This window comes from Schistocerca americana, chromosome 11 (genome assembly GCF_021461395.2).
Source record: "Schistocerca americana isolate TAMUIC-IGC-003095 chromosome 11, iqSchAmer2.1, whole genome shotgun sequence".
Lineage (NCBI taxonomy): Eukaryota > Metazoa > Arthropoda > Insecta > Orthoptera > Acrididae > Schistocerca > Schistocerca americana.
This window is the reverse complement of record NC_060129.1, coordinates 174,555,590-174,570,715: the sequence shown is the minus strand read 5'-3', so window position 1 is coordinate 174,570,715 and position 15,126 is coordinate 174,555,590. Positions and strand designations below refer to the sequence as shown.

At 44.3% G+C, this 15,126-nt stretch overlaps 1 protein-coding gene across 1 annotated transcript in view; it reads right to left on the bottom strand.

Annotated features, from left to right (window-relative positions):
• LOC124553490 (cyclic AMP-responsive element-binding protein 5-like) overlaps positions 1–15,126 on the bottom strand; it is a 108,042-nt gene that overhangs the window by 32,673 nt on the left and 60,243 nt on the right. The window contains exons 2-3 of the mRNA XM_047127345.1: positions 10,285–10,960; positions 3,166–3,288 (exon numbers count right to left, since the gene is read on the bottom strand). Coding sequence (XP_046983301.1) covers positions 3,166–3,288; positions 10,285–10,842 — 681 coding nt within the window. The 5' untranslated portion in view covers positions 10,843–10,960. The remainder of the gene's footprint in view (positions 1–3,165; positions 3,289–10,284; positions 10,961–15,126) is intronic.

Here is a 15,126-nt window from a genome sequence, read left to right as displayed (position 1 = left end):
CTACGATCGCAGGTTAGAATCCTGCCTCGGGCATGGATGTGTTTGATGTCCTTAGGTTCGTTAGGTTTAAGTAGTTCTAAGTTCTAGGGGACTGATGACCACAGATGTTAAGTCCCGTAGTGCTCAGAGCCATTTGAACCATTTGCAGCATCCAGCCTGCTTCATGCAAATACGGCCTTTTGCACCTGATATGGACTTGCAATGATTTCAGGACATCCCTGTAGTGTTGTCCAGTTACTGATGTGTGTGGAAGCGCAACATGCTGAAAAACCATTCCATGAATATCAAACAATGATATGACCGTAACTTCCCCAGCAGAAGCAAACAAAAAAAATGGTCCAAATGGCTCTGAGCACTACGGGACTCAACATCTGAGGTCATCAGTCCCCTAGAACTTAGAACTACTTAAACCTAACTAAGCTAAGGACGTCACACACATCCATGCCCGAGGCAGGATTCGAACCTGCGACGGTACCAGTCTCGCGGTTCCGGACTGAAGCGCCTAGAACCGCACAGCCACCGAGGCCGCAGGAAGCAAACACTTTTGCTTTTTTTGGTGGTTGGTGATGATGGAGATTTCTGCACTGAGCTTTGCTGTTTGCTCTCAGAATCAAAATCATGTAGCCAAGTTTCATCATCATTGATTACATTTGAAAGAAACCCCGCATCTTCCTCTAACATCAATTTTAACTGCATGCACACCTGCACACGAATGTCCTTTTGTTCGGGAATCGACAGTCTTGGAAGCCACCGTCCACAAACACGTGCCATGAGTAATTTTTCTGTCACCAACGTGTGGGTGGCACCCAATGAAATATTCAGTATTTCAGAAAGTGGTCTTAAGGTAACTCGTCGACCTTCTCCCACAATAACAGCAACAGTGTTGATGTTTTCTTCCGTAAGAGCAGTAACTGGAGCACCGGGTCCACCTTCCACTGAAATTGATTGTCTCCCCTCTTTAAACATTTTAAACCACCTTCGAGCTGTGCTGTAGCGAAGAACAGAGTCTGTAACATTGTACAGGCCTCAGCGGAAGATTTGTTGAGACGAAAGCAGACTCTTTCCTGGCGTGTTACCTCCATTGTAGCGAATGGCGATTCTGAACATGTCTGACCTTGCCTGCCTCTCACAGGCGGGAACCAGGAGTCCCAACAATGAAACTGCTACGGCGTGTTGTTGCGCATTAAGCTGGCAGAATGTCGTTAAGATTAAATTTTAGCGCGAGAAATTATGACCATAAAAAATTATGATCATTCCTTGTTTAACAGCCTCGTAGTTTATGTTCACTGATGTAAAAATTATGCCCCCTTCTCTACTTCCCCTCTTAGGGGTCGATATCTTTTTATTTAATTTTTTTTTTTTTAATATTTAAATCCCACTATTTCCGCAATCATCAGCCATGTCTCTGAGCACTATGGGACTTAACTTCTGAGGTCATCAGTCCCCTAGAACTTAGAACTACTTAAACCTAACTAACCTAAGGACATTACACACTTCCATGCCCGAGGCAGGATTCGAACCTGCGACCGTAGCGGTCGCGCGGTTCTGGACTGTAGCGCCTAGAACCGCTCGGCCACTCCGGCCGGCAATAATCAGATATGTTCCTAGCCAAATTGCAGAACGCATTTCTCATTTCCTGATGTAATTCCTTCGGCATCATCTGACATAATTAAAGTACATTCCTTTACCCATCTTTTACTTCATGTTCATCTAATGACCTCTTTCAAAGACAATATCCATTCCCTTCAATTGATCTTCTAATACCTTTCCCATCTCTGACAGAATTGCAACGTTTTCAGCATTTCTCAAAAGTTTTATTTGCTTTCCCTGATCTTCTACATCTATATCTACATCTACATCCATACTCCGCAAGCCACCTATCGGTTCTCCCTTCTATTCCAGTCTAGTATTGTTCGTGGAAAGATAGATTGTGGGTATGCCTCTGTGTGGGCTCTAATATCTCTTCACGAGATATACGTAGGAGGGCGCAATATACTGCTTGACTCCTCGGACAAGGTATGTTCTCGAAACTTCAACAAAAGCCAGTACCGAGCTACTGAGCGTCTCTCTTGCAGAGTCTTCCACTGGAGTTTATCTATCATCTCCGTAGCGCTTTCGCGATTACTAAATGATCCTCTAAAGAAGCGCGCTCTCCATTGGATCTTCTCTCTCTCTTCTATCAACCCTGCCTGGTACGGATCGCACAACGGTGAGCAGTATTCAAGCAGTGGGCGAACGAGTGTACTGTAACCTACTTCCTTTGTTTTCGGACTGCATTTCCTTAGGATTCTTCCAATGAATATCAGTCTGGCGTCTGATTTACCGACGATTAATTTTATATGGTCATTCCATTTTAAGTCAGTCCTACTGCCTAGTCCCAGATAATTTATGGAATTAACTGCTTCCAGTTGCTGACCTGCTATATTGTAGCTAAATGATAAGGGATCGTTCTTTATGTGTATTCGCAGCACATTACACTTGTCTACATTTAGATTCAATTGCCATTCCCTGCACCATGCGTCAATTCGCTGCAGATCCTTCTGCATTTAAGCACAATTTTCCATTGTTACAACCTCTCGATATACTACATCATCATTCGCAAAAAGCCTCAGTGAACTTCCAACGTTACCCAAAAGGTCATTTTTATATATTGTGAATAGCAACGGTCCTACGACACTCCCCTGCGGCACACCTGAAATCACTCTTAATTCGGAGACCTCTCTCCATTGAGAATGACATGCTACGTTCTGTTATGTAGGAACTCTTCAATCCAATCACCCATTTGGTCTGATAGTCCATATGCTCCTACTTTGTTCATTAAACGACTGTGGGGAACTGTATCAAACGCATTGCGGAAGTCAAGAAACACGGCATCTACCTGGGAACCCGTGTCTATTGCTCTCTGAGTGTCTGAGTTCAGTTCCCTTCTCAAATCTCATCTTGCTCAATGTACAGATTGAATAACATCAGGAATAGTTACAAACCTGTCTCCCACCTATTACAAAAATTTAATTATTTTTCAGGTTTACAGGGAACACATACTGTGGAAAAACTATGATAGAGAAGAAAACGGACGTGAGATATGGATTCACGCAGAGATTAAGCTGTTGCCAAACAATACGTAATATAAATTTCTACACCAGTGACAGTTGTTTCTTCACTCACCTGGGCCTCGGAATGCTGAACTCCGGCTGCTGGCTGCTGCTGGTGATGGAGCACCTCCTGGGGCTGGTGATGCGCTGAGCCGAAGTGAGCATCGTCACCATCTGGTCCCGGCTGGTGCACAACCTGATAGGGCAACAAATACACACGCACTGGGAGACGAACCAGTATTGGTGAAGAGGCTGACATCAGAGTGGTAATACATCACACGTGTACAGCGTGGTCTAAATTTCCGGCCGGCCGAGGTGGCCGAGCGGTTCTAGGCACTACAGTCTGGAACCGCGTGTCCGCTACGGTCGCAGGTTCGAATCCTGCCTCGGGCATGGATGTGTGTGATGTCCTTAGGTTAGTTACCTTTAAGTAGTTCTAAGTTCTAGGAGACTGATGGCCTTAGAAGTTAAGTCCCATAGTGCTCTGAGCCATTTGAACCATCTAAATTTCCCTTGACAAGCCTGTAGGACTACTAGAGGAGTCTGGCTACATAATATTTTGAGCTGGAACTTGTGTCCGGAAATGTACCGCTTCCATGTTACAGTCATTTAAAAACATCGGTAAAATTTTGTACATGGCTGCACGTTCAGAGACGGTGAATAATTACAATTGAAAGAAAGCAGCCCTCGCTCACTATTTTTTAACGAATTAACAGGGTTTCAACACTGCTAGGAGTCTTCCTTAGAATTTAAACAGTGACCGAGGTCTCTTTTCTTTCAATTTAATGAATTAACTGGGTTTCAACACTATTAGGAGTGTCTTCCTCAGAAATTAAATCAAACGAATTAACCGGGTTTCAACACTGCTAGGAGTGTCTTCATAAGAATTTAAATTTCTTTGATTTAAATTCTGAGGAAGACACTTCTAGTAGTGTTGAAACCCGGATAATTCGTTAAAAAATAGTGACCAAGGGCTGTTTTCTTTCAATTGTAGTTATTCACAGTCTCTGAACGTGCAGCAATGTACAAAATTTTACCAATATGTTCCTCAGAATTTAAATTTCTTTGGTTTAAGTTCTGAGGAAGATACTCCTAGCAGTGTTGAAACGCGGTTAATTCGTTAAAAAATAGTAAACTACTTTGATTTAAATTCTGAGGAAGACACTCCTAGCAGTGTTGAAACCGGGTTACTTCGTTAAAAAATAGTAAGTGAGGGCTGTTTTCTTTCAAGTGACATATTGGTAAGGCTGGTATTGTTGTTGTTGTTGTTGTTGTTGTATCTGGATCCCACTCCAGGTACCGCCGGGTCTGGGTTGTTACTATGGAGTCTGGCAAAGTTAGTTGCAGAGGGTGATTGGATGCTCTTCCTGCCACCACCCCGTACCCCCCAGGATAGAAGTAGTGTACCCCAGCTGTCTGCATCTAGTGTAAACCGTGCAATAGTGCCAACGTTTATCAAATTTCTGCGAGTCCTGTAACTGAGCCGGGCCGTGGGGACCAGCCCGGTATTCACCTAGTGGGATGTGGAAAACCGCCTAAAAACCACCTCCAGGCTGATCGGCACACCGGCCCTTCGTCGTTTATCCGCCGAGCGGGGTCGATTCGGGGTCGGCGAGGCTACCCGAGTCCAGGAAGCAGCGCATCTCTGACAGGAAATCACGAATCCAGTCACATAACTGAGACGATATTCCATAAGCACGCAATTTCACTACGAGCCGCTTGTGTGGTACAGTGTCAAAAGCCTTCCGAAAATCCAAAAACACGGAATCGATCTGAAATCCCTTGTCAATAGCACCCAACACTTCATGCGAATAAAGAGCTAGGCGTGTTTCACAAGAAGGATGTTTTCTAAACCCATGTTTACAGTGTGTCAATAGACCGCTTTCTTCGAGGTAATTCATAATGTTCGAACACAATATATGTTCTAAAATTCTGCTGCATATCGACGTTAACGATATGGGTCTGTAATTTAGGGCATTACTCCTACTACCTGTCTTGAATATTGGTGTGACCTGTGCAACTTTCCAGTCTTTGGCTACGGATCTTTCGTCGAGCGAACGGTTGTATATGACTGTTAGGAATGGAGCTAATGCAGCAGCATACTCCGAAAGGAACCTGATCGGTGTACAGTCTGGACCAGAAGACTTGCTTTTATTAAGTGATATAAGTTGTTTCACTACTCCGAGGATATTTGCTTCTACGTTATGTTGGCAGCTGTTCTCGATTCGAATTCTGGAATATTTGCTTCGTCTTCTTTTGTGAAGGCATTTCGGAAGACTGTGTTTAGTAACTCTGGTTTGGCAGCACTGTATTCGATAGTATCTCCACTGCTAATGTGAGAGAATGCATTGATTGTTTCTTGCCGCTAACATACTTCACATACGACCAGAATCTCTTTGGATTTTCTGCCACATTTCGCGACAAGGTTTCGTCGTGGAAACTGTTATAGTCATCTCGCATTGAAGTCAGCGCTAAATTTCGAGTTTCCGTAAAAGATAGCCAATCTTGGGGATTTTACATCTGTTTAAATTCTGTTTTATTCGATGACTTTCCGCTTATTACTACGAACTGTGACCTTTCTGACAGGAAATCACGAATCCAGTAGCAATGGTACCGACAGGGCCTGCACGCACTTGTTTAGCGCTGCAGGAAGGCCATGAAACGGGGTGGAGATTACGTGGAAATATGTGGTGCGTAAATAAAACACCATTCTTTCGTGTGTGTGATTTTCATTATGTTCAATAAAGAATTGTTGATGAAAAAAAATCGGTGTATTACTTTCTGGGCAACCCTCGTGAAATCAAGACACGTTCATATCATTTGTCGACATAGAAAAAGCGTTCTACGATAATGGTGTAAAACGTTCAAAGTTCCGAGAAAAACAGGGGTAAGCAACAGAGAAAGACAATATGCACAAGAACAAGAACAAAGTGGAATAAGAGTGGAAGGCCAAGAATGAAGTGTTCGGATTAAAAAGGGATGTAATTTGGAGCCCCTACCGTTCAATCTGTACATAGAAGAAGCAATGATGGAAATAAAGGATACTTCAGGAGTGAAATTAAAATTCAAGACGGAAGGATAGCAGTGATGCAATTCGCTGATGACGTTGCTATCCTGAGAGAAAGTGAAGAAGAATTACATATTACGCTGAATGAAATGAACAGTCTAATGAGTACAAAATACAGATCGAGAGTAAATCGAAGAAACACGAAAGTAATGAGAAGTAGCAAAAATGAAAACAGCGAGAATGTTAACATCAGGATTAGGGATCGCGTAGCAAAGTTGAGGAGTTCTGCTACCGAAGCAGCAAAATAAATCACGGTGGACGGAGCAAGGAGGACATAAAAATCAAGTTAGCACTGGCAAAAAGGGCATTTCCTTCCAGAAGAGGTCTACTACTATCAAACATAGGTCTTAATTTGAGGAAGAAATTTTTCAGGATGTACGTTTGGAGCACATGGTGGTGAAACAGAGACTATGTGATACCTGCACGCGAGAATATTGAAGCATTTGAGATGTGGTGCTACCGACGAATGTGAAAAATTTGGTGGACTGATAAGGTAAGGAACGGGGAGGTTTTCCACAGAACTGTCGAGTATAGGAATGTATGGAAAACACTGACAAGAAGAAGTTACAGCATGACAGCCGTTAACACAACAGGGAATAACTTCCATGATAATAGAGGGAGAGGGTAAAAACTGTAGAGGAAGACAGAAACTGGTATACCTTCTACAAATAACTGAGGACATAGATCGTAGTTGTTAATTTGAGATAAAAAATAGTTGCCACAGGAGGGGAATTCGTGTTGGGCCACATCAAACCAGTTAGAAACCTGAGGACTCAAAAACCACATACAAATTTGATGTTGTTTACTATATACACTCACAACAAATTATTTGCTACGCTTGCTGCTGTTGCAGTTTTAATGTCCAGGAGTGTATTGATCTTTTATCTGCTATGTGATCAAAAGTATCCGGACACCGCCAAAAACATACGTTTTTCACATTAGGTGCACTGTGCTGCCACCTACTGCCAGGTACTCCACATCAGCGACCTCAGTAGTCATTAGACGTCGTGAGAGAGCAGAATGGGGCGCTCCGCGGAACTTACGGACTTTGAACGTGGTCAGGTGATTGGGTGTCACTCGTGTCATACGTCAGTACGCTAGATTTCCACACTCCTAAGCATCCCTAGGTCCGCTGTTTCCGATGTGATAGTCAAGAGGAAACGTGAAGCGACGCGTACACAAAAGCGTACAGGCCGACCTCGTCTGTTGACTGACAGAGACCGCCGACACTTGAAGAGGGTCGTAATGTGTAATAGGCAGACATCTATCCAGACCATCACACAGGAATTTTAAACTGCATCAGAATCCACTTCTAGAACTATGACAGGCGGGAGGTGAGAAAACTTGGATTCATGGTCGAGCGGGAGCTCATAAGCCAAACATCACGCCGGTAAATGCCAAACGACGCCTCGCTTGGTGTAAGGAGCGTAAACATTGGACGATTGAACAGTGGGAAAACGTGCGGAGTGACGAATCACGGTACACAATGTGGCGATCCGATGGCAGGGTGTGGGTATGGGGAATGCCCGGTGAACGTCATCTGCTAGCGTGTGTAGCGCCAACAGTGAAATGCGGAGGCGGTGGTGTTATGGTGTGGTCGTGTTTTTCATGGAGGGGACTTGCATCCCTTGTTTTGCGTGGCACTATCACAGCACAGTCCTACATTGATGTTTTAATCACTTTGTTGCTTCCCACAGTTGAAGAGCAATTCGGGGATGGCAATTGCAAAAAAATGGTTCAAATGGCTCTGAGCACTATGGGACTCAACATCTGTGGTCATCAGTCCCCTAGAATTTAGAACTACTTAAACCTAACTAACCTAAGGACATCACACACATCCATGCCCGAGGCAGGATTCGAACCTGCGACCGTAGCGGTCACGCGGTTCCAGACTGACGCGCCTAGAACCGCACGGCCACACCGGCCGGCCGGCAATTGCGCCTTTCAATATGTTCGAGCACCTATTCATAATGCACGGCCTGTGGCGGAGTGGTTACACGAGAATAACATCCCTGTAATCGACTGGTCTGCACAGAGTCCTGACCTGAGTCCTATAGAACTCCTTCGGGATGTTTTGGAACGCTGACTTCGTGCCAGGTCTCACCGACCGACACTTGTGCTATTATTATTCTTGTGCAATTATTCCCATGAAGTAATGGGTACTGTCGACAAGGGATCTCAGATCGATTCCATATTCCTAGATGTCCAGAGGGCTTCTGATACCGTTCCTCACGAGCGACTATAAAATTGCGTGAATATGGAGTATCGTCTCAGTTGTGTGACTGGATTCGTGATTTCCTCTCAGAGAGGTCACAGTTCGTAGTGATAGACGGTAAATCATCAAGTAAAACAGAAGTGATATTTGGCGTTCGCAAGGTAGTGTCATAGGCCCTCTGCTGTTCCTGATTTACATTAATGGTGTAGGTGATAATCTGAGCAGCCCCCTTAGATTGTTTGCAGACGACGCTGTAGTTTACCGTCTAGTAAAATCATCAGACGATCAATTCCAATTACAAAATGATCTAGATAGAATTTCTGTATGGTGCGAAAAGTGGCAATTGGCACTAAACAAAGAAAAGTGCGAGGTCATCCACATGGGCACTACAAGAAAACCGATAAATTTTGGGTATACGATAAATCGCTCAAATCTAAGGGCTGTCAATTCAACTAAATACCTAGGAATTACAGTTAAGAGCAACTTAAATTGGAAAGACCACATAGATAATATTGTGGGGACGGCGGAACAAAGACTGCGCTTTGTTGGCAGAACACTTAGAAGATGCGACAAACCCACCAAACAGACAGCCTACATTCCACTTGTCCGTCCTCTGCTGGAATATTGCTGCACTGTGTGGGATCCTTAACAGGTAGGACTGACGGAGGACACCGAAAAAGTGCAAAGAAGGGCAGCTCGTTTCGTGTTATCGCGCAATAGGGGTGAGAGTGTCACTGATACGATACGCGAGTTGGGGTGGCAGTCACTGAAACAAAGGCGGTCTTCTTTGCTGCGAGATGTATTTACGAAATTTCAATCACCAACTTTCTCTTCCAAATGCGAAAATATTTTGTTGACACCCACCTACGTAGGGAGAAATGATCATCACAATAAAATAAGAGAAATCAGAGCTCGAACGGAAAGATTTAGGTGTTCCTATTTCCCACGCGCCATTGGAGAGTGGAATGGTAGAGTAGTATGAAAATGGTTCGACGAACCCTCTGCCAGGCACTTAAGGGTCAATTGCAATGTAGATGTAGATCAGTGCAGCTCTCCATGAAGAATGGGTTGCCATTCTCCAAAAAAAAAAAAAAAAAAAAATGGATCTGAGCACTATGGGACTTAACTGCAGAGGTCATCATTCCCCTGAAACTTAGAGCTACTTAAACCTAACTAACCTAAGGACATCACACACATCCATGCCCGAGGCAGGATTCGAACCTGCGAACGTAGCAGTCACGCGGTTCTGGACTGAAGTGCCTAGAACCGCACGGCCGGCTGCCATTCTCCAAGAAACTTTCCAGCACCTGACTGAACTTAAGCTGCGAGAGTGGAAGCTGTCGTTGAGGGTAAGGGTGGTCCAACACCATACTGAATTCCAGCGCCACGAACTTGTAAGTTACTTATCCCTTATCATTTAGCTACAATAGCTACAATAGCGAAAGCATTACGGAGATGATAGATAAACTCCAGTGGAACACTCTGCAGGAGAGACGCTCAGTAGCTCGGTACGGGCTTTGGGTCAAGTTTAGAGAATGTACCTTTACCGAGGAGTCAAGCAGTATATTGCTCCCTCCTATGTATATCTCGCGAAGAGACCATGAGGATAAAATCAGACAGATTAGAGCCCACACAGAGCCATACCTACAATCCTTCTTTCTATGAACAATACGAGACTGGAATAGAAGTGAGAACCGATTGAGGTACTTAAGATACCCTCCGCCACACACCGTCATGTGGCTTGCGGAGTATGGATGTAGATGTAGATTTTCAGCCAGGTGTCCGGATACTTCAGATCACATAGTATATTTAGAATACAGATAAATTTAAACACCTGAAAGAGAACCCAAGTGCTTACATATGTAAACAAGAATAAAATTTCCGTATGACAATTAGTGGGTGCGGCCTACCTGCCCGTGGTGCAGCTGCAGGTGGTGCTGGTGCAGAGTGGGTCGGCTGTGGTGCTGGTGTTGGAGGTGAGGGTGCTGCTGATGGTGTGGACCAAAGCTGTAGTGGTGGCCCAGTGGTGGCGGAGGCGGAGGCGGCATCAGCGTGGCGGTGTGGAGGTCCGTACCGCCGACGTCCACCGCGCGCTGAGCGGACGATCCCGGTCCACACGGGTCCCGAGGGAGCTCTCCGAACAGGGGCACTGGCTGCCCGGAGTAGCTGCCGTGGTGGTGGTGGTGGGGGTAGTGGTGGTGGGGACGGTGGTGCGGGGAATACCCGCGCACGCCCGGCAGGGGTGCCAACACCGTACCCGCAGTGGTGTTGGGGCTAGTGGTGATCCCTCCACCACTGGCGGTGTCCTCAGTAGGAGCCGGCATGGTGCCGCCGACTGGCGACCCTGCAGCCACCAGATGGTGCTGCTGGTCCACCGGGAACGAGTCCTCGGAGTCGTGTTTCGCGCCGAACCGCGCTGGGATGGCAGGTTTGTTGTCTTCAGAATCGTCTTCCACCTTCAGGTGCATTGGTGCGAGTCGGTTCCTCCTACAAACTCCAGTCCGCACAAATAGTCCTCTAGCCTGGAAGGTGGCGCAGATGACCTCTGCTTGCACACAACGTCGGTGCTTTGCCTGTGGAGACGACCTGGAAAGAAAATTTAAATAATGATTTACTCATTGCGGACCATCATAGTACTGTATTCAAACATTATGAATCACCTCGAAGGCAACAATCTATTGATACGTAATCAGCATGGTTTCAAAAAACATCGTTCTTGTGCAACGCAGCTAGCTCTTTATTCGCACGAAGTAATGGCCGCTATCGACAGGGGATCTCAAGTTGATTCCGTATTTCTAGATTTCCGGAAAGCTTTTGACACCGTTCCTTACAAGCGACTTCTAATCGAGCTACGGGCCTATGGGGTATCGTCTCAGTTGTGAGAGTGGATTCGTGATTTCCTGTCAGGAAGGTCGCAGTTCGTAGTAATAGACGGCAAATCATCGAGTAAAACTGAAGTGATATCAGGTGTTCCCCAGGGAAGCGTCCTGGGACCTCGGCTGTTCCTGATCTACATAAATGACCTGGGTGACAATCTGAGCAGTTCTCTTAGGTTGTTCGCAGATGATGCTGTAATTTACCGTCTAGTAAGGTCATCCGAAGACCAGTATCAGTTGCAAAGCGATTTAGAAAAGATTGCAGTATGGTGTGGCAGGTGGCACTTGACGCTAAATAACGAAAAGTGTGAGGTGATCCACACGAGTTCCAAAAGAAATCCGTTGGAATTCGATTACTCGATAAATAGTACAATTTTCGAGGCTGTCAATTCAACTAAGTACCTGGGTGTTAAAATTACGAACAACTTCAGTTGGAAAGACCACATAGATAATATTGTGGGGAAGGCGAGCCAAAGGTTGCGTTTCATTGGCAGGACACTTGGAAGATGCAACAAGTCCACTAAAGACTTGACTGGGGAGGACATCGAAAGGGTGCAAAAAAGGGCAGCTCGTTTTGTATTATCACGTAATAGAGGAGAGAGTGTGGCAGATATGATACGCGAGTTGGGATGGAAGTCATTAAAGCAAAGACGTTTTTCGTCGCGGCGAGTTCTATTTACGAAATTTCAGTCACGAACTTGCTCTTCCGAATGCGAAAATGTTTTGTTGAGCCCAAGCTGCATAGGTAAGAATGATCATCAAAATAAAATAAGAGAAATGAGAGCTCCAAGAGAAAGGTTTAGGTGTTCGTTTTTCCCGCGCGCTGTTCGGGAGTGGAATGGTAGGGAGATAGTATGATTGTGGTTCGATGAACCCTCTGCCAAGCACTTAAATGTGAATTGCAGAGTAATCATGTAGATGTAGATGTACCTATGAAGAGTGACCCACAGAATGAGGTGTTATAAACGTCAACTATTCAAACTGTAGCTACTCCGTTTAACTGATAGGGGAACAGTATCATTCGTTCGATGTGGTCTTTAGTTTTTCTCCTCTTCAAAGTCCTTTTCCTCAGAAGGAAACGTTATAGACTGGACTGCTTGGATTTTCTCCAGACGTACAGGACTCATAAGTCAGTGCGCAGATGTCCGTCTCCCAAAGCTGGAGGACATACCAAAAAAAAATCGCGTCTGAAGACTTACGAGTGCTGCTAAAGCAAAAAAACGAAGTCCTATCTTTACAACACAGCCATCCGAAATGTGTGTTTGTTTGTCTAGCATTCTAGCCCTATGACTGTGGACTCCCTGATGCCGGCCGGAGTGGCCGAGCGGTTCTAGGCCCTACAGTCTGGAACCGCGCGACCGCTACGGTCGCTGGTTCGAATCCTGCCTCGGGCATCGATGTGTGTGATGTCCTTAGGTTAGTTAGGTTTAAGTAGTTCTAAGTTCTAGGGGACTGATGACCACTGCACTTAAGTCCTATAGTGCTCAGAGTCATTTGAACCATTTTTTTTTCCCCTGATTTGGCTCACACTACACAAACTTCTTTTTACTTTTATTTCAATCTACATTTCCTATCGATTTGAAATTTTAATTGACAGATGTTGAGTAATAATTTTCTAATAAAAATAACCTCATTTATTTTTTGCTGTGTCTTCCGAACAACACACAGCCAGAGCGAAAGCACCACAGACGCACATATGCGAGCTTGTGCCACTGCCATAGAGACTTGTATAACGTGCAGTAAGTCGTCTGGACCATGTAGATCCTCAAATTTTCGATTTTATCCTTATTTCGGTCTTATTTGAAATGTTTCAAACTCTGGCTGTATAATATGTCGTGCTAACGCAATTAACCTCTATGATTTAAAAATAAAATTTCATGAAATTACAATACTACAAAAAGATATATTTTGTTTATGTGAATATATTTTATCATAATGTTTTCTATTTTGCTGTTGAGTAAATGTCGTTTTCTGTAAATTTATTTCGATAATTTTCTATGTTTCGACCTTAGTATGAATATATCTTTACTGATGTACTTTGGAACGGGGTGCGGTTGGCTTGTATGTGCGTGTGGAGGGAAGGAAGGAAGGAAGGAGAAGGGTAAAGTTTTCTGAAGTTGCGTACAAATGGAATGTACCGGGTGATCAAAAAGTCAGTATAAATTTGGAAACTGAATAAATCACTGAATAATGTAGAAAGAGAGGTACAAATTGACACACGTGCTTGCAAATGACAAGGGGTTTTATTAGAACCAAAAAAATACAAAAGTTCAAAAAATGTCCCACAGATGGCGCTTCATCTGATCAGAATAGCAATAATTAGCATAACAAAGTAAGACAAAGCAAAGATGTTGTTCTTTTCAGGAAATGCTCAATATGTCCACCATCATTCCTCAACAATAGCTGTAGTCGACGAATAATGTTGTGAACAGCACTGTAAAGCATGTCCGGAGTTATGGTGAGGCGTTGGCGTCGGATGTTGTCTTCCAGCATCCCTAGAGATGTCGGTCGATCACGATACACTCGCGACTTCAGGTAACCCCGAAGCCAATAATCGCACGGACTGAGGTCTGGGGACCTGGGAGGCCAAGCGAGACGAAAGTGGCGGCTGAGCACACGATCATCTCATCACCAAAAGACGCGCGCAAGAGATATTTCACGCGTCTAGCAATATGGTTTTTTTTTGGTTCTAATAAAACCCCATGTCATTCCAAGCATATGTGTCAATTTTTATCTCTCTATGCACTTCTCAGCCGTTGTCGAGAAAATCGACAGTTAAAAGAAACCGTTGCGGTGAAATACTCTCTACGATTAATAATATTCTGCAGCGTCGTGGCGCAGCGGTAAGCGCTCGGGTTTGTAATCCGAAGGTCACCGGATCGAATCTCGTGCCATGCAATTTTTTATTATTTTGTTTCTTGTAATTCAAATAAATACACACACACACACATATATATATATATATATATATATATATATATATATCCATCGTCCACCACCAATTGTCTTCTCCAATTTTTGCCGATACGATACGATACGCGTGGTATGCATCAAACCTGACGAACGATATAACTATTTTTTCAGAATGTCAATCAGGTGTGTTTCCCAACAGATAATTTAAAAAAAACAATTGTTCTTGTAAAAACGCATCGTTTATCAGATGTGCTCGATGTCGTGCTGTTTTCTGCTTTCCGTGTTTCTATGATAACTATCACTCTGGTTCGTAAGATACTCCAGCTACTTCTGGTCACTAATTGTTAATTATGTGCGAGTGTATACCGGACTTTTCAATAAATTGTATCCACTTGAATACTATTTGTGATATTGTGTTTTATTTCAAGTTTTATTTTTCCACGAGAAACGACTTTCAACAACTTATTATATGCATAATTGTTGCAACTGATTGCCGGGAATTATATATATATTTCAATTACAAAAAAAACAAATAATAAAAAAAATTGCATGGCGCGAGATTCGATCCAGTGACCTTCGGATTACGAACCCGAGCGCTTACCGCTGCGCCACGACACTGCAGAAAATTATTAATCGTAGAGAGTATTTCACCGCAACGGTTTCTTTTAACTGTCGATTTTCTCGACAACGGCTGAGAAGTGCATCTTGGTGCTTTGCCACATTACACCTCTGGCCATGAGCTTTTATTATGCGCAGTATGAGTCGAATCTGAATTTCACAATTGGCGGCCTCCCCTTGTTAGTTCGGATCAGCCAGTGAGTTGGAAGGCGCTAGCAGTGCAGTTCGGATCTGACAGTGTTTGACTTGAGACGCGGCGGAAGTTCAGTCGGGACGCGGCTGCAGTGGGGTCCAGACAGCCATTACTCGCTCGGCGATTGCAGATACGTATCACTTACGTGCGGA